Raw genomic sequence first — 19,607 nt, forward strand, 5'->3', positions numbered from 1 at the left:
CAAAAAAACTTCCAGTTTTTTAGTATATCAAATGCAGTCAATATATGATTTCTAATGTCTTTTACTATATTGTTACATTTTATGGTATATAATTAAAAAGTATATACTAGCAAATATAGTGCTTATATAATAGCACCATATATTAGTACCAGAGCACTGACTGCCCTGGAGAAACACCAAAAAATTCTAACTTTGCAACTCCCACTTTCATTGAGTCACAAAATAATTCTGACTATAAACGTGAATCACAATTTATTGAGAAAAACACAATTCATTCACATTTTTTATATTTACTTATTTTATATGGTGTTGTTCTGACTGGATATATCAGAGACCCTGGTCTTTATTGGCAACTCATTTGTAAACCATTTCTTAGAACTTCTCATTTCTATAAACAGAGCCATCTTACCTTCCTCCACTACCAGTTAAAGAGGAGGCTTTGTGGCTCTTTCCTCATTTTGCATTTTGGTTTGTGTGCTTCCTCCCTCTGTACTTTTTCCTACATCTTCAACTTACCAACGTAATTAAAACCTCCAAATATCTGTTTTTAGATCCAATCTTGCCCACAAGCTGTACATATATTGTCACCTTCCCACTGGAAGTTTTCACTTAAAGTCTACTGACGTCTCAGTTACTTAACCAAACACCTCTATCATCAAATCATCCCTCCTACTCCGTCCGACTCCTGTACTTGGTATTCTGTTAACACATCTGGCTGCTCATGCCAGAAGTTTTGGCACTACCTTCAATTTCTCCCTTTTCCTTATGTCCCTGTTACTCCTATCAAGTAATTGTAAATACTGTTGTTTTTTTTTTTTTTGTATATTTCAAATTTTGCTCTTTCAGCCTCTTTCATCTCAGTTTGCCATTGGATACATAATAACTTCATTCTAGTTGCTACTTTGATAAAACATGAACAAGATAAACTTGCTTTTTAGGAAGACAGACAAAATGGATCATTTCAATGTAATAGCCAAACATTAGGATGGCATTTGTGTTAGCTTTTCTTCACTGTGAGAAAATACCTAACAGAAACAACTTTGAAAAAAAAAAAAAGAGTTTAATTGGGGCTTATGGTTTCAGAGATTCAGTCCATAGTCAGCCTTCCCCATTGCTCTGGGCCTGAGATGAGGCAGAACGTTATGGTGGAAAGACATGGCAAAGAAAAGCTGTTCAGCTCATGGCTACCATGAAGCAGAAAGAGGATGAGGTGCTGGGAACAGGATATAAACCCCAAAAGCATATCCCCAGTGATCTACTTTCTCCAGCCTACTCTACCTATCCATAGTTATCACACAGTGTGGTAGTCCTTTCAAATTATTTATCCATGAAATGGATTAATCTATTAATTAGGATATAGCTCTCATAATCTAGCCATGAGCTTTATATATATATTTGTAGTTAGACACAATATCTTTATTTTATTTATTTATTTTTATGTGGTGCTGAGGGTCAAACCCAGCACCTCTCGTATGCTAGGCGAGGGCTCAACTGCTAAGCCACAACTTCAGCCCCTAGCCATGAGCTTTCAGGGAACATTTCATATCCAAAATATAATAGCAGCTATGCCCAGAGGACTATGACAAACTGGACAAGAAATGCTTTGCCTACATTAGGAATTCAGAGAAGCTTTTCTGTGGGTAGAGAGTGTTGAACTGAGTTAAGGATGTGACAGAATGAGTAGAGCAAACTGAGAGCTCTGCCTTAGTATAGGTGTGGATGGAAGCAGTGAATTAGAAAATGTTTTTAAGGCATGAACCAAACCATGTAGCCTGAATTTAATTAAGTAACTTAGACTTAATATTCTAGAACAGCAATTTCAGACTGGGCCTAATAAATAGTGATCCTTCAGAGGGTGGGGGAAGAGAGAAGTCAATGAGCATTATGGTTTCTGACACCTATTTCAACTGAAGCAGCTCAGTTGACCTGCATCACACCATCAGAATAACAATCTCCTTACCTAAAGGTGTTTGATGCTTATGAAAGCCATGCAAATGAAAAGGTTATCTTTGCCTTTGATAGCATGAGGAATAACTGGCATTGTGGTACACCTCAAATCCCAGCAGTTTGGGAGCCTGAGGCAGGGGGCAAGTTCAAGGCCAGACTCAGCAACTTAGCAAGACCCCTCTCAAAAAATAAAAAAAGACTAGGTAAAGTGTTCCTGGGATCAAGCCCCAGTATCAAAGACAAAACAAAACAAAAAGAATGAGGACTGAACAATTAAGTGTATCCTGCTCAAAAGACAAATCACAAGATGAGTTAGTATTTTTGCAGGCCTTTATATGTGTGGTTCATATCCAATCTGCACTGTGCACAAAACTTAGTCTTCTGCAGGTCACAAGGGCTTGTCACACAGTCCAAGATCAATCCTTTAAGGTCCATTTTACCCTGAAAACCACTGTATCTATTCCCTTTCCTTAAGTCATCTGTGGAGAAAACCAAATTAAGCACTCATTCTTAATTCAGTAACAAGGAAGTACTTGTGTTCTTTTCAACCAGTTGTGGGTCTCAAGAGCCAAGCATTGTCTATAAATTTTGTGACTGGCAGCTGATATTGGCTTCTCTTTGGTGGAAGTCTAGCTCCTTTGAGAACCATGATATAGGAATGAAAATTACAACAACGACAGCAACTTGTTTTAATGCATATACAAAAATGTAACAAAGAATTACACTATTATGTATAATTATAATGAACCAATACAAAAACTGAAAAAGAAAACAACTAACACTCATTGAAAGCCTAGTGTGTTTAAGTACAGATGTATAGTAACTCATTTAATCCCTAATAAGGCCAAGAGATGTACTGTGTGATTCTCATTTTATGGATGAGGAAATTTAGCTATAGAGGTCAAATAACTTCACTTTTCAAAATTCCTGTCTCTTGGCCTTACATAGTAAACAGCAGGGCTAGGATTCAAATTCAGACAGTCTTGATACAGTATTTGATTCTCTCCTTCTCCTCTTTCTTCTTCTTTTGGTGCAGGAGATTAAACCCAGGGCCTCATGTATGTTAAGCAAGTGCTCTACCACTGAGCTACATCCCCAGCCTCAGTAATTGATCTTCTAATTGATGAGCTACAGTATCTTCTAAAATAGATTTCGGGAGATTCCTTTAATGCAAAATTTGCAAAAGGCCAATCAATCCCAGTAATCCTAGGCTGTGACTAGGACACAGACTATTAAAAATCAATGTGTTAAAAAAACATCAGTGTTGGGGCTGGGGATGTGGCTCAAGCGGTAGTGCACTCGCCTGGCATGTGTGGGGCGCTGGGTTCGATCCTCAGCACCACATAAAAATAAAATAAGGATGTTGTGTCCACCAAAAACTAAAAAATAAATATTAAAAAATTCTCTTTTTTAAAAAAAGAGGCCTTTTCACTGTGTTTCATATTTTCCCTCTCTGTTAAAAAAAAAAAAAATCAGTGTGTCTTATCTCTGCTATTAGATGAGAAAACGTGCAGCCTGATGGTATCCATTCCTCCAAGACTGCTACAAAAGTTGAGGCTGTGTCCTCATCCTCATCAGTTCCTTTCCTTCTGAGGGTCAATTATTTGGCTCAACTATTTTATTTCATTGAGGAAGGACACTATACCTAAGAATTCTTGTATGTTTTGGTCATTAAGGAACCTCATATGAACTTTATTTACTAAAATAATACATTCTAGTCTAAACGACTTCTGGTAACCTAGACATTCAACATGACTCTTCCTTCCCCTTTTCTAAAAAGCAACAATTGTATATTTAATTAATCTTTAATTTGGATTTAGGAAATTCTCCACACAAATAACTAAGAATAAAAAGGTTATAATACACAGTTACAGGTGGTGGAGAGCCACTGAATGTAAGACTTGCATTTTAGGCCACTGTATCTGCAGCATGGAAAATGTATTTAAAGGGTAAAAGACTAAAGATTGATTATGAAAAGGTCACTATAACAGATGAAAGATGAACAGAATCTGAATAAAAGCAACGGTAATAAGGATTGATAGGAATGGGCATATTTAAAAGATTTAATAAGTAAGAAAGGTAAAACTTGGTAGTTATGTGGGTTGTTTTTATTTGCCCCATATAAGCATTTTCTACTCTTCTTTGCCCTGCTCTATGTCCTGAAGGGAAGTGGACCTCTACAGATTATCTCTGACAAGTTCCCTTATGACTGGCTTTGGATAAGATTGTTCTAAGAAGTATTAGGTAGTAGTTGGGAATGAACAGTGGAATGCAAACTAATAACAGAAAAGGGTCATTTTTTTTTTTAAATTGTTTTTAAGGCTAATGAATAAACAAGTAACTTGCAGAAAAACAACAGGCGTCTAACCCTGAGAACAAATAGGTGGAAACAAAGGGAGCTAATTATGAAATATGTCAAGAAGGAAAGATCAATGGGACTAACTTCTGACAAGGTCTACTGGGGCATTGTAAAGTTAGAATTTATGGTTACAGGTTTCTCAATGTATTTCAGAAGGGAAATTTCCTTAATAGTGCAGGTGCTTTAAGATAGTGTGCCTGGTCATTGACCCTGGCATTGACCTGTATTAATATATGATTGACTTGTAGATAAAACCCCCTGAATGAGATGGTGCCATGACAGTTCCAGAAAGCCCTACCAGGGTCGAAACTCTCCCACCTGAGATAAAGGAGGAGTTAAACATCTAATTGGTGAAGACTGCAGAAGGTAGATCCCAGTTCTCCTGGAAATCAAGAAACAGTAATAAATTTGGAAGATATCTATCTATCTATATCTATATCCATATAGACATTCTTTGCCATTCACTGATGGAAGAAGCATCCCCTACCTCCTTCTCTCTCCAGTGTTCTTAAGCCTTACTTTACTTTCACTTACAATAAACCCCCCCTTGTGTGTTTTTGTGTCTAACTCTAAATTTTCCTTTGTCAGGACACAAACACTGAGGTTTGGAGCTCTGGCTGCCTATTCTTCTTTGCCTTGCTTTGTGCCCTCAAGGGAGGTTGACTTTTATAGACTATTTCAGACAAGTTCCTTATTGACTGACTTCAGATTGGGTTCTGATAATGAAGGAATAAAAAAGAGATTATAGAGCAGAAGGAGGAAAAGATCAGTGAATTCTACATGGTACTGGCCATACTTCAGGTGGCCCTTCTTCCATGGTTGTTTTTCTTTCTGTGTTCTGGTAATATAGCTCCCCCCATCTTTTCTTGCTCTGTTGGGGATCAAACTAGGCCTTGTGCAAGCTAGGGAAGTTCTTTACTACTAGCTATACCAACAGTCAGGTGCCCTCTTTTTGCTTCTATGGGACTAGGAATGCTAATAGCTTTTAATTATTAGCTTAGTTTGTTCTAGGCATGTATGTGTAATAATTCATTTAATCCCTAATAAGGCCAACAGACATGTACTGTTTTTTTGGGTACCTCACAAACTTTGATAAATCCTTCCTTACCTTTCTTACCTCTGTAAATACTTTCTTTGTTAAAATTCTCTTGAATTAAGCTCTTCAGGTGACGCCATAGAGCAATTAGAAAAGGGCTATTATAAAGCCACAAAAATCCTAATTGTAGTTCAATTAAACATATTTAATAAGCTAGGAATACTTAGCACTAAAAATGCAACAGTGTGCTTTTTGTTTTGGTCCCGGGGAATGAACCCAGGGGCACTCCATCACTGAGCCACATCCCCAGCCCTTTTTTGTATTTTATTTATAAACAGGATCTCACTGAGTTGCTTAGAGCCTCACTAAATTGTTGAGGCTGGCTTTGAACTTGCGATCCTCCTGTTTCAGCTTCCTGAGCTGCTGGGATCACAGGCCTGCACCACCACGCCGGGAAGCATCAGTGCACTTTCAGTGCTCACTTGGTCAGGGTTTGTTGTTCTAATTATAAAATTTTCTCTGCAACAAGTAATTTGACATGGTGAACATTCTATTTTTCATCACATAGCAATTGCTTCAATTCAAAAGAATTCAGGAGAAAGAATCTTCACAATTCTTTTTAAGCCATAAACAAACTATACTTCTACCCCCTACATTGATCTATGTCATATATCACATCCCTACATATCTCCACTATCCTAACAAGCTCTAATCCAAACCTGCTTGCATGCTCCTCAACCCCAGCATGGACATTAAAATTACCCAGGAAGAGTTTCTGAAAATACTCATGCCCAGACCTCACTGCAGCATCTCTAGGGATGATGACACTGATACTGTTTAAAATCTCTTTAAATATCCTAAAATGAAGAGTTGAGAACAAAGCTACAAAATAAAAATAAAACAAACCAGATCACACAAAATGATATGACTACTCTCAGGTTGGGGCTGTAGCTCAGCAGCAGAGCACTTGCCTAGCATGCTTGAGGCACTGGGTTCAATCCTCAGCACCACATAAAAATAAACAAATAAAATAAAGGCATTCTTTCCATCTACAACTACAAAAAAAATTAAAAAAAAAGACATGAGTCTATATTCATACAGAATATTTTGTGTCTAAGAAAGCTGATTCTTTCTCAATAAATTTCCTATGAGCTTTTTAAAAAACTCCACTAACCTTCAACTTTTGCACATTGGAACATTGACTGAGAAACCTTCAGCTGGTTTGCCTTCCTTGTTTGGCATGCATGGTTTGTTGACAAACCGTCCAGAATAAGGCAAAAGAAGGTCACAATTAAACAAGCCCCCAAGTCAGCAGAGGTTTTCTACAGTGAGGTTTTTCTTAGAATCCTAAGAAAGGGTAAAAATGCATATATAAATGTTCAGGCAAATAGAGAGTTTGCTTACTGGTGTGGGGGTGGAGAAAAAGCTATTGTGAACAAAGAAGTGATGCCTTTGATATTTTTAAAGAACTCCTTAAGGATCAAATAGAAGGTACACTGTATATTTGTTTTGCATCATATTTTTGAGTTCTTTGTTATGGAACAGAGGGCTCTTCTAAAAAGACTAAAAGGCAATGACAATAAACACAATTAATTTGAAATAAAGATGGAACAATCAAATAATTCTCAGTCTAAATTAGGACTATAGTAATATGAAAAAAAAGAGCAGTCAAATATATTTTCTATCCCAGTTTGTTAAGGTGACCCAATGTTCTACGTTTTGTCAGTTCCATTTTTACAAAGGGCCTACTCTATGTAGAGAGTGTCTTTAAGCACTATTTTACAAAGAAATGCAAATACCTGTGCTTTCTCTATTTAGCTTAATAATATCTTTTCTTGGACTGGGGCTGTAGCTCAGTGGTAGAATGCTTGCCTCACATGTGTGAAGCACTGGGTTCTATCCTCAGCACCACATAAAAATAAACAAAAAGATATTGTGTTCATTTACAACTAAAAATAATATTTAAAAATAATCTTTGTGAGAATTGGCAGCTCACAAAATTATGTGAAGTATTTCATAAGGGGCAGGAAGCTTTCTCATACCTCTTTGGCAGTAATCACTGCCTACAGGTTGCTACTGTAAGTGATTGTACAAACAATGAAACAACTGAAGTTGGCTTCTTTCATTTCTGATCTGCCCTTACTCCACTTCCTTCCAAGTCCCTCCTTCATCTCTTAACCTACATTGACTTAGTAAAAATTTGTTTCCCTTTAAGCTTCAAGTTGTCTAAGTATTTTAGGTACTTGGGTTATCTCAATTAACCAAACAGACCCCCAAACTAAACTAAACAAAGAAACCATGCCCTCCTGGAAGGAGTTGTCCTTGAGTACAAGAAAATTTGTAAATTAAAGTAATTCAGTTGAAGTAGGGACTCATGGTGAGTAGAATGATAAAGTATAAGTGACTACTCCTCCCCCCCATCTCTGGAAAGAAGACTTGGAAAGTCTTCCTTTGCCTTCTAGAAAGCAGTTTCAGTCAATTACATTTGACTTTTAAAGTCATGGATTGCATACACGTCTGTTCAGATGCTTACCTACAGGTGTCAGTAACATATTTTAACAATCCAGATAATTAAAAATGATTCTAGATAATATTAACATGAAAAACATTAATTGTACCTTTGTATCATCTATCTATCTCTCTTTCTATATATATATGTAAACTTTTTTTTTTTTTTTGGTAGTGCTGGGGATTGAACCCAGGGCCTCATGTTTGCTAGGCAAAAGCACCATATCCCCAGCACCCCTAAGCTACTTTTATATATTTATATCATTTGGTGGTCCTAACAATCTTATGACTGAAGAAAGAAAAGTAGCTTTATTAGGCCTTTCTGCACATAATAAGTCTTAAAGAATTTGTGTTACTGGATGAACTTGAAAGGACCAAGCTTGGATGAGAATACCCTTTAAAAAGTTATGTCTGGTTACCTTTTCATGTTCTACTGAATCCTACTTGGTATAAAAAGGCCTTAGCCTTAGGTGTTTCAGTCTTGTTAGGGAAATACCATAGGGTTAAGTCCTAAATTGTTTAGTGCAGAAAGCAGTAATTAAGAATGGAAAAGAAATAACTTGAGTAGCTGGGAACGTTTACATGTAAAATGGTCGTGGGGATGGTTGTGGGGGGGGGGGGCGGCTTTTGTACTTTCCATTACATTTAAGAAACTTCAAAGTCCTTACTTTATGTCATACTTTGCTGGGTGAGAAGTTTACAGAAGCAGTTAGGACTAGTTTCTGCCTTGAAGGATCTTTGTATATAGGGAGTAGGTCACAGTGTCCTGAACTGGATTCTGAAGAACTGATTAGGATTCACATGGGCCGGCGCTCAGAAGGAAGAGTGGATTAGAAAAGCAGATCGAAAGACAGGATACAAGGCATTCAAAGGATAGATTTCTGAGAATTGAAGGAACCCCCAAAGTTTGTTTGATATGCAAAATGCTCCGTTTTTCGTTTCTTGTTAAGATATTCACCATGAACATATTTGGAAGCGGGGACAAAAATGACTTATTTCAGTTGTAAATCCTATGCCTCCCCTCTTTAAGCTTAGAATTCATCCCTTAGCGGCCACACTCAAAGTAAACTCTTTCTATTAATATAACAACAGGTGGTCAGAAAACTTGGATTTGAGCCATACCTATGCCACTTAGTTTGCGTCACCTTTTCCTTCTCTAAGACGAGGGTAATCCAAAAGGCCGCCTCTCAGGGTTTTGTGAGAGTGATTTAAAACAATGTCTGTGAAGGTACTTTCTCTGCCACACGCAAGGCGCTTTTCTCTCCGGGTTCTTCCCAGTCTTGGCGACTGTGAGATTTGGGGCATCACTAATCAATACGGATTATTAAGCATCTTCACAAAGGCCAGACTGTGTCTCTCAGGTCTTTCCACCCACTCCTGGAGGCAAGAAAAAAAAGGAGGCAACAGACAACTTTGGTTACGGCCGGGTCGGGGGAAGAAAAAGCCTAGCGTGAGGAAAACTGCAAATATCTACGCTAGCACACGCGCACAGGCCACGCCGCGCTTTTCCCTTTGAGGGTGGGACAGACGATGACGTACCCACGTCGTGCGCGCTGACGTCCTCATTGCGCGCGCCGCCGGTCTGCGTCTGCTGTGGCCCGGTGCGCGTCGCACGCGCTTCCGGCCCGGCCGTTAGAGGGCGGAGCTTCCGCCTAGACCGGGGTGGGCGCGTTCACCTGCTGTGCCGGAGTAACTTTTCTGTAGTTGTTGTCCAGCTGTAGTCACGTGAAAGTGTGGCGTCGAGAGAGTTTTCTGATTCTCTTTGCAAAGTCATTTTCTCTGCGGTCGTACAAGCGGTGACTCTGTCATGCCGAACTCGAGATCCAGGCCTCGCCGGGGCGCCGGGAATGGCTCCGGGGCTGCCGGCCGGGACGAGTTGGTGTCGCGGTCCTTGCAGAGCGCTGAACATTGTCTTGGTGCCCAGGACTTCGGCACTGCTTATGCCCACTACCTCCTGGTGCTCAGCCTGGCGCCGGAGCTGAAAGACGACGTGAAGGTGAGGTCTCTTCTCCGTTCTTGTAAAAAAGTTAAAAACAAAAAACGGCAGGCAGGTGAAGGGTCCTGGGTACCTGGTAGTTGCTATTAGTACTTATTGTTCATCCTTGCAGCCTTAATTTTATTCACATTCATGATCTGCCAGCAGAAAATCCTGTCGGCTCCACCTTCAAAATTATGTCCAAAATCCTATCGGCTTTTACTGTTTTGTCCTTTATACCCTGGTTCAAGAATCCACCTGCAGATTGTTGCAGTGGACTCTCTACTGGTTTCCTTCCTGTAGTCTGTCTCAACACGGCCAGCTTTTTGGTACAAAAGTCAAAAACTATGTCACTTCTCTGTTTCAAAACGTTCATTTCACTTGAAGTTCCCACAGCCTTCGGATCCCAAATGAGGCCTTAGGTGATGTGCTCCCTCATGCCCCTGTCGTGGAGCCTTTGCGTTTTTGTTTAGAAGGAATACTGTGGGTCTCTGTAGTCGAATAAAGTGTACAGTTAACCTGAAGTAATCATTGTTTGATGATGCATCTTTTAGTTTCAATTATTATTTGCAACAGTTACTCTGTTGAAATACTGTTGTTTTTTCCCAAATGGTTTTAGAATCCACATTTTGAAAAATGATTCAACTTAAATTTCATAGTCAGTGTTCAGTTGCAAGCTAGTTGGCTTAATTTAATTTAACCTAGGGTTTCTCATCCTCAACCTTGTTGATATTTTGAATGGAAAAACTTCTTTGAGGGGCTATCCAGTGCATTGGTAGAATATTTTAGCAGGTTCCTTGTTCTCTGCCCACTAGATGTCAGTAGCATCTAGACTTTCATAGTTGACACAAATTATCTTAGTGTAAATTTCAGGAGCAACTGGCTTCTTCAGAAGAAGTTGATAGTTTGCCCCTTTGTGTAGGAGTCTTTAGGGTAATAAATCAACCCAAGTGCTCTTTCCTCAGTTCTTTGTTTTTTAGTTTCTTCTGTACACAGGGACAATATCTATCTTTAAAGTATATATGGACCAGTGCTGTGGCACATGTCTATAATCCCAGTAGTTTAGGAGGCTGAGGCAGGAGGATCGTAAATTAAAAGCTAGCCACCAGCCTCAGCAAAAGTAAGGTGCTACGCAACACAGTGAGACCTCTAAATAAAATACAAAACTGGAGGTGTGCCTCAGTGGTTGAGTGCCCATGAATTCAATCTCTGGTACCAAAAAAAAAAAAAAAGAAAGTATATATGAAATTTGTATTGCAATACCTGGCATTCATTGAGGTTCAGTAACTGGTTCTGTTTCCTTCAGAACGAAGTTTGTGTTTGTGTGTGTGTGTGTGTGTATAAAATTTTTTTAAACATTTATTTTTTATTTATAGGTGGACACGAAACCTTTATTTTATTTTTATGTGGTGCTGAGGATCGAACCCAGTGCCTCACGCATGCTAGGCAAGTGCTCTACCATTGAGCCACAATCCCAGCCCTGTATAAAATTTCTTAAAAAATTTATATATATATATATAATTTCTAGGGATTAAGCCCAGGGGGACTTAACCACCCAGCTCTTTTTTATATTTTATTTTGAAACAGGGACTCACTAAGTTGCTTAGTGTGTTGCTAAGTTGCTGAGGCTGGCTTTGAACTTGTGGTTTTCCTGTCTCAGCTTCCCAAAGTACTGATATTACAGGCATGCACCACCACACCTGGCTATCAAGTTCATATTTCTTAGCAAAAGTTTCATTTGCAGAAATTTCATTTCCTGCCACTCTCTCCGTTTCCCATACCCACACTCTGGCTGCACCAGGCTACTTATCTGTAGAGCCTCTGATCATTTCATATAATTTCTGTGTTTCCCTCACAACTGAGTCTCCTTTCTTATCATTGTCTGTGTAGTAATTTCCATTCATGTTCAACTTCAAATATCAGCTCTTCTGTATAAAAGTATGTGAAATTTTTGACTTAAAATATCATGGAATGTCAGAAGTGTACTCTCTTTGCAGAGTTGCCTTTTTTTGTGTGTGTGTTGGGGATTGAACCCAGGGGTACTTTACCACCAAACTATCCCCAGCCCTTTTTATTTATTTATTGGTTTTATTAAGTTGCTCAGGGCCATCCTAAGTTGCTGAGGCTGGCCTTGAATTTGTGATCTTCCTGCTGAGTTGTTGGAGTTACAGGTGTCTGCCACCACATCCAGCATCTTTTCACAGTGTTACCATGTGGAAATTTGTTTGAGGGAGATGAGAATGGAGCTAGGGTGACAGTGAGGAGGCGATTGCTGTAGTCTCACAGGTGATTACAAGAAACAAATTAGGTTGTAACAGTGGTATTTAGAAGAGGGGACAGATTTAAAGATATCGAGTGAGGATTGGCTGAATATGAAACATCACATGTGGAGTTGAAATAACATTAAAAGGTGGCGACTTTGTGGGTTGATGCTGATTGGTACCTAAACCTTAAATCCTCTGAAGATCCTCTGAAGAATGTGGTGGATCCAGTTTAGAACATTTTGAAAATTTTCAAAATTATTTGTGAATTTTCTCTGTAGGGCCTCAGCATAGGGACAAGATTTATGTTGTTTTCATTGTGGTTTGGCCCCAGTTCTTTGCACACTGATTGCTGTGGAATATTTGAATTAAACTAAATTTGAGAAGTATGGGAATTAAGTGCCTGTCTGGTTGAGATGATTAGCAGGAAGCTATATTTATGAGTCTGATGACTAGAGGAGAGAGTTTTAATTGGAGATGGAAGTGTAGCACCATTAACACATAGGTGATAATTAATGCATTGGGGATGGATAAGACAAGAGGGCTAAGGACAAAGTCAAACTCAAGTGCCCACAAAAAAGGAGGAAGAAGAGAAATAGTAGAGTGATATGGCAGCTAAGAATGGAAGGAATATACAGAGTGGCCAAATTGTCTAGTTCTGTATATAATTGCCATGTAGGTGGTAAAATTCCCTCATTTGTGTATGTGTTTGTAAGCAGTACTTACTACAGTTAAATGACTTAAAATGATTGTTTAATAGTAAGTTCCAGTCTCTGGAATCTTCAGTATTCTGTATTCTTTCAGCTCTATTGACAACCTTTTTTTCTTTGTTTCTAAAGGAAACTTTTCAGTATACGCTCTTGAAATGGGCTGAAGAGCTTGATGCACTCAGTCGAACACAAGACTTACTTGGTTGCTATGAGCAGGCCTTGGAACTCTTTCCTGATGATGAAGTAATTTGCAATAGTATGGGGGAACATCTCTTCAGGTTTGTAATGATTTCTGTATTTCTAGTTAAGAATTATTCTGTATCTGTCTGAATCAGAGATCAATTATACAGTAATTTGAATAGGGGAAGCTTAATGTAAAGAATTAACCATTATAGGGGATTGAAGTAATGAGGGATTAGCTAATAACAAGAGAACTTAAAAGAGTATGAGAATAGCAGATATAAAATGGAATATCAGTTTTAATACTATATAATCATCCCTGCACCTATGGCTAGGATAGAGTATTCAAGGAAGAGTCCACCTAATGGGCTGAGAGGGCATAGCTGTGATTCACAGGGTGTCAGATAACTTGTCATTTGGTTCTCTGGAACTTGCTAGAATTTTGCTGGTTGGGGTGCTAGAGAGTCTCATGGAGAAGTATCAAATTGGAGACATTCTGTTACAAAAGCACCCAGGAGGGGGATTCTTGGGGGATGCAACCAATCACTGAGTACTGTTGCCTCCCTCAGGAGCCTGATGCTGGAGAAGCCCTGTGATTCTAGGACTCTAGGACCTGGAAGCAAAACCCTTTCCTCCTGTAGTGTCCCCAGCATTTTTTAAATGATGGTTGGAAAAATATTAAAAGAGCGAGATACATTTTTATGCACCGCAGGCAAAAGGGGAGAATTTAGTAATAAGTCAATAACTGGCTATCTTAGGAGTCTTTCAGACCATTCCCAAGTTTGCTGATTTGTTAGGATGGCTCACAGGACTCAGTATATAGTTGTCATGGCTGTGATTTGTTATCGTGAAAGGACATAAAGCAAAATTAGCAAAGGGGAAAGGTTCATGGGGCAGTCTGAAGGAAACCAGGTGCAACTCTCCCAAGGTACTCTCTCAGTGAAGTCACCTTGGGTATACTTCCTTCACCTTGTAATGAACACAAGTGGAATGTTGCCAATCAGGGAAGCTCATTAGAAACTCTATATCCAATGTTTTTGTGGGTGTTTAGGACATTTGGGTATCTACCTTCTGTGTAACATATACCAAAGTTCTAGACTCCCAGAAGAAAAGCAGATATTCAGCATGAATCACACTATTTGTACAAACTGTGAGCTGCTCTTATTAGTTAGGGCAGGGGAAATGTCCCAGAATCCCAGAAACCAGCCAAAAGCCAACCTCGTAAGCAGACCTTTCAAAGGGTTATTAGTTCCACTTGCCATGTTAACTCTTTTTGCATTCCAGCACACATGAATAAAAAGATTTGAGAAAATATAGAAATACAATGAAAGGTTAACATCGCTTCTGCTTCTGAATTAGAAAATTTCAAAGTAATATGGTGAGATCATGCTTCTGCCAAGTTGGGAAATGGCTATTGTATAAATTTGTAACAATTTATGAATTAATGAGTCTCATTTTACATTTTCCTTTTAGTTATTTTTATGCATTTCCCTGTTAATTGCCTCTTCCTCCATTCAAGTCATATCCACCTAAAATTTGGTGTCATTCATAAAGGACTACAGAGCTCTTAAGGGACAACAATTTCTCTTAAGTACATCTTGATTCTATTAACTGTCAGTAATCAATTTGATACACTTGTCTTAATGCCTGTGAGCCTCTAATTTGACTCAGTGAACAGTAATAGTACAAGGTCAGGGCTCTGGGGAAAGGTACATATATAATTTGTGCAGTTCTCAGAGTTAATTGTTTAAATAGCTCATTGTTATACATACATTTTTATTTCAGTATAGAGACATATGTTTTGTAAATAACTTTTATATTTCATTTTGAGACAGGATCCTGCTAAGTTGGCCAGGCTGTCTTTGAACTTGTGGTCCTCCTGCCTCAGCTTCCTGAGAAACTGCTGGGATTACGAGCATGTGTCACTGCACCCAGCTTTGATGTATAGAATTTTTTGTTAACAATTACTTGTTGAAAACAAGTAATATCCATTCAAGTCGTATCCATTTTAGCTGCCGAATAGAATGCCTTTCTGTTGAGGTTGCTTAAAATGTTGATGAAAAAGTGAGTGAAGATTGACTTTATATTATGTATTAATGTGAGTGTACATAAGTGTTTTTATAAGTGAAATATGATTTCTTTCTATAGAACACACTTTTTTTTTTTTTTTCCACATTGGAATTCTTGTGTACTCTTCATGGGAACTTTATTATTAGGAAAGCTGGAAGAAATCAAAATCTATTCTTTCATTTGCCTTAATAACTGGGCTCACTGCTTTGTGTAAATTAATAGAATTCTTATTTAGGAAAATAATAGGACTCTTATTTAGGAAACACCATTAATGCTTTATTTTCTAAAGAAATATCATTTTAACATATTCTAGTAATTGTTTTCTAGTATTTTTCTTTCCTTTTTGGGTTGTATTAATTTTTATTCATTTAAGAGTTTTGTATAAAAAATACTCTTATCAAATGTTGTTAGTCCCAGTGATACAGCAGTGTTAATTAACATGGTCTGGGGAATCAATGACTACTCCTTTAAGAGACAAATATTTGATAATTTCTAATATGATTAGAATCAGAAAAAAATATAATTAGGAAAATAAGGCAGATTGTCACCTGAGGCTTGTTTTGTTTTCGTATTAACAACTAACCTGATGAGGCACCTTTTCTACAAATTAGCAACCTTCCATTTAAATGAAATTTATTTAAAAATATCTTTCAATAATTCCTCAAATTAGTAAAAGCCTACAAAATTTTAATTTAGAGTTTTCTTTTTTCTTAAGTTTAGATAAGGGGCTGGGGTTTTGGCTCAGTGGTAAAGTGCTTGCTTAGCATGAGTGAGGCACTGGGTTCGATCCTCAGCATTACATAAAAATAAATAAAATAAGGTATTGTGTTCATCTACAACTAAAAAATATTAAAAAAAGTTTAGATAAGGGGAATTATTCTTGAATTCCATTATATTTCTAGATTATACACACACAGTGTTCATAACATTACAAGACAGTGTTGCAGAATAAACTCAATGTAACAGAAAATTATTGTAGATCTACACAGTTTTGGCAGATTAAACATTGACTTTAACAGTACAACTGCCATAAACTGGTCTGGCAGCAAATACAGCTGACTCTTAATGACCATTTGACTCAGGTACTGGGAGAAAAGGTCTGCAGGCACACTAAAGAGGACCCACTAGTCCTGGGCATTAGTATGTTTTACAGAGGGAATGGTTTTAGAACAAACTGGTATTTCAGCAGGTGGATTAATTGGAGGATGCCTGTAACAGTTGCTTCTGTAACTTAGTTCAATATTTATTCATACTCAAGTACTTATTAAGGTTCTGGGATACATATAGACAGTAGATATTTAGAAAAGAAAGAAGTCTTGAGAATTGCAGTTCCACAGAAAGCTTGCCAGAGGAATTAGTTTCCTATCTTCAGGATTTGGAGTGTTGGTGTGGGCCAGGTGAGTGGCATGAACAAAGGCAGTAATTGCTAGCACAGAGTTGAATGTATTTTGTCTTTTTCACTGTTTTACTCTAGAATGGGCTTTAGAGATGAAGCAGCTGGATATTTTCATAAAGCAGTGAAGCTAAACCCTGATTTCAGTGATGCAAAGGAGAATTTTTATCGTGTCGCAAACTGGCTGGTGGAACGCTGGCACTTTATCATGCTTAATGACACCAAAAGAAATATGATTTATAATGCAGCAATCCAAAAGGCGGTATGCTCAGGGTTCAAAAGTGTTTTGGACATTGGAGCGGGAACTGGAATTCTGAGGTTTGTTATAGTTGTTTAAATTATATATACATATATATTAATGCACATCAAATATTTGCCAGATATAGAAAATTTGACATTGGAATTTTAAAATAGCAGTCACTTCTCTTAATCTTGCTAGGGTTATTCATACAATCATTATTACTGTATTTTTCTTTATAGCTTTTACTTTATCAAAGGCTGTTGAAACTATGAAGTTTGGGATTATTATTATTTTTTGTATATCTTTATTTTATTTTTATGTGGTGCTGAGGATCGAACCCAGTGCCTCATAGTTGCTAGGCGAGTACTCTACTGCTTGAGCCACAACCCCAGCCCTGGGATTATTATTAAAATTGTATTTTTTGTATTAATAGTCTATTGGAATTTATGAAGCCTGTTTGTGTTTTTCATGTCAGTTGTGCTTCTTAATAGAATAGATGTCATGATTTATGTCTAGACAAGAATGTTCATTTTTAAAGTGCAGAATGAGTAATAGTTGTGTTAAAAAAGAAAAGAAAAAGCCTACGTTTAAAGCATTCCATTGAAATTTGAAAAAATACAGTGGATTTTTGTGTGTGTGTGTATATGATGGAACGCTTTTTTTTTTTTTTATAGCATGTTTGCTAAAAAGGCTGGAGCACAGTCTGTGTATGCCTGTGAATTATCTAAAACCATGTATGAACTTGCCTGTGATGTAGTGGCTGCAAACAAGATGGAAGCAGGAATAAAACTTCTACATATGAAGTCACTTGACTTAGAAATTCCAAAACACATTCCTGAAAGGTACTGTTTTATAAACTGATTTTAGTATTTATATACTGCTTTTTAAAAATGTTTATTTATTTATTTTAGTTGTAGTTGGACACAATACCTATATTTTATTTATTTATTTTTATGTGGTACTGAGGGTCGAACCCAGGTCTTACACATGCTAGGCGAGCACTCTACCACTGAGCCACAACTCCAGCCCCTATAATTCACTGCTTTTTAAAAAAATTAAGATACCTTTCTAGCTTCTAGACCTGATAAAAATTCTGTCTTTGTAAAGATATGATAAAGTCTTGAGAAAAATTTGTGGAAGGAATAAAATATATAAACGACCTTTACTTTTGTTAATTTCAGCGTTCTAATTTGTAAAAATGGATAATAATACTGTATAATCAGTAACTATTTGAAAATTGTACTTAAAACCTGAACAGATTAGAGTCAATGGACTTATCACATTTTCTGTTACTATCTTTGTTTATAGTGAGAGCTTTGGAAGTATCAGTTGTCAATGTAGTTTGGCCTGTGCCCTTTAAATGCTTTGAAAATAATCCTATAAGTTTTGGCTTTTTAGTATATATTAGTATGAACTGTATTATGAGAATGATGAAATTTTAGAATTAGAAGATATTTAAGAATCATCTTGTCTAACACTGTTATTTTAAAGATAGTTTTGATTTATTTTTCAGTCTTCTTCCATATATAATGATGTTTGCATAGTACTTGTGTACTTTTCAATGGTTTTATATTTGTTTTTCATGAAAGAAGTCTATTAGGTTATTAAGACAGGTATGCATCCATTTTATAGGGAAAAAAGACACTGTCCTGAATTATCTTAGTCTGCATAACAAAATACCACTGACTGGGTTGCTTAAACCACAGATCTTTTCTCAGGTGAGATTCTCTTCCTGGCTTGCAAATAGTTACCTTCTAACAACATCTTCACATGGCTATTCGTATGTGAATGAGAGAATGATCTCCAGTGTTCCTTCTTTGATAATGAAGCCAGACCTATTGGATTAGGGCACCTGTTTATCTCATTTAGTCTTAATTAATACCTAAAGGTTCTATTTTCAAATACAGGTATATTAGGGGTTAGATCTTCAACATAAGAATTTTGGGGGGCATATAGTTAATTCCATAGTATGAATCAAACTTAACTTTAATTCAATTTGTATATTTTTTTTTAACAGATAAAGGTGTAGAAAAGTGTACTGACCTTTTATCAGGAAATAAGAAGTTCTATACTCTTAATTCATTTTGACCTTAAGCAGACTGCTAGATTTTGAGATGTTGGATAGATGTTTTGAGATACCTTAAATATTCTAAGTGTATGCAACTCTAAATACTGAATGTTTCTGTATATATGTATAATATTGGGTTTAAGCACTGTTGGGGATACCACAGGCATTCCTGCAGATAGGAAGATAAGAGCTGTTCATTTATTTTCAGACTACAAAAATGCATGGTACTGGAGATAAGAGCTAAAGGTGTTCAGAGAAGGGAGGAATTATTTAGAAGTATCTTTTGAGTAGAATTTTCCAAGAATGGACAGAAATCATGGAAGAGGATTTTGTGAAGACAAAAGAAATGTTGAGTAATGAGAGGCACAGTCAAACTTGCAAGAGGCAAAGTTGGGCTGTGCAGTATCACAGAAGATAGAGGTTGGCTTTTTGAAAGGAAAGGCTCTTAATGGCATTAAATAATATTTGTAGCTCAAGAAAAATTATAACTAAGAAAGATGATTTGTTTTGATAAGGAAAGAGTCATTGTTAATAGAGAATACTTTTATACAGTGTTAGAGTTAGCACTCCAGTTGTTTGATATTGGGAAGGGGACTAGGAAAGGCGGTGGGCATAAACAGCTCTTGAGGATTTAGGCAATCAAAGAACAGCTTGAGCAGGCAGCAGTGCCAGGTGTTGTCAGCCCTCTTGCCCTCATACTAATGGGAAGGAGCCAGTGGAGCATAAAGGGACATGAAGAACATTAAAGTCAAGTTACTCAACAATTTAGGCTAGATACTAAAATAAAATATATTAGAAAGATTTACATGTGGATTGCTTCTATAATATACTCTTCATTTTTCTCTTCTCTCAGCTTGAA

General features: G+C 37.3%; 1 protein-coding gene across 3 annotated transcripts in view; it reads left to right on the top strand.

The window, feature by feature from the left end:
• Positions 1-9,492: 9,492 nt before the first annotated feature.
• The window catches only part of Prmt9 (protein arginine methyltransferase 9), a 45,730-nt gene continuing 35,615 nt past the window's right edge, over positions 9,493-19,607 (top strand). For 2 of the 3 annotated variants that reach the window (XR_011708028.1, XM_027926779.2), the window contains exons 1-4: positions 9,493-9,846; positions 12,926-13,074; positions 16,521-16,757; positions 17,355-17,522. Coding sequence is in view for 2 of the 3 variants with exons in the window: in XM_027926779.2 (XP_027782580.1) it covers positions 9,658-9,846; positions 12,926-13,074; positions 16,521-16,757; positions 17,355-17,522 (743 nt within the window). In the remaining variant the exon portion in view is untranslated. The remainder of the gene's footprint in view (positions 9,847-12,925; positions 13,075-16,520; positions 16,758-17,354; positions 17,523-19,607) is intronic. The other variant, XM_027926780.2, reaches the window with a different exon arrangement.

The sequence above is a fragment of the Marmota flaviventris genome, chromosome 7 (genome assembly GCF_047511675.1).
Source record: "Marmota flaviventris isolate mMarFla1 chromosome 7, mMarFla1.hap1, whole genome shotgun sequence".
In the NCBI taxonomy this organism is placed as follows: Eukaryota; Metazoa; Chordata; class Mammalia; order Rodentia; family Sciuridae; genus Marmota; species Marmota flaviventris.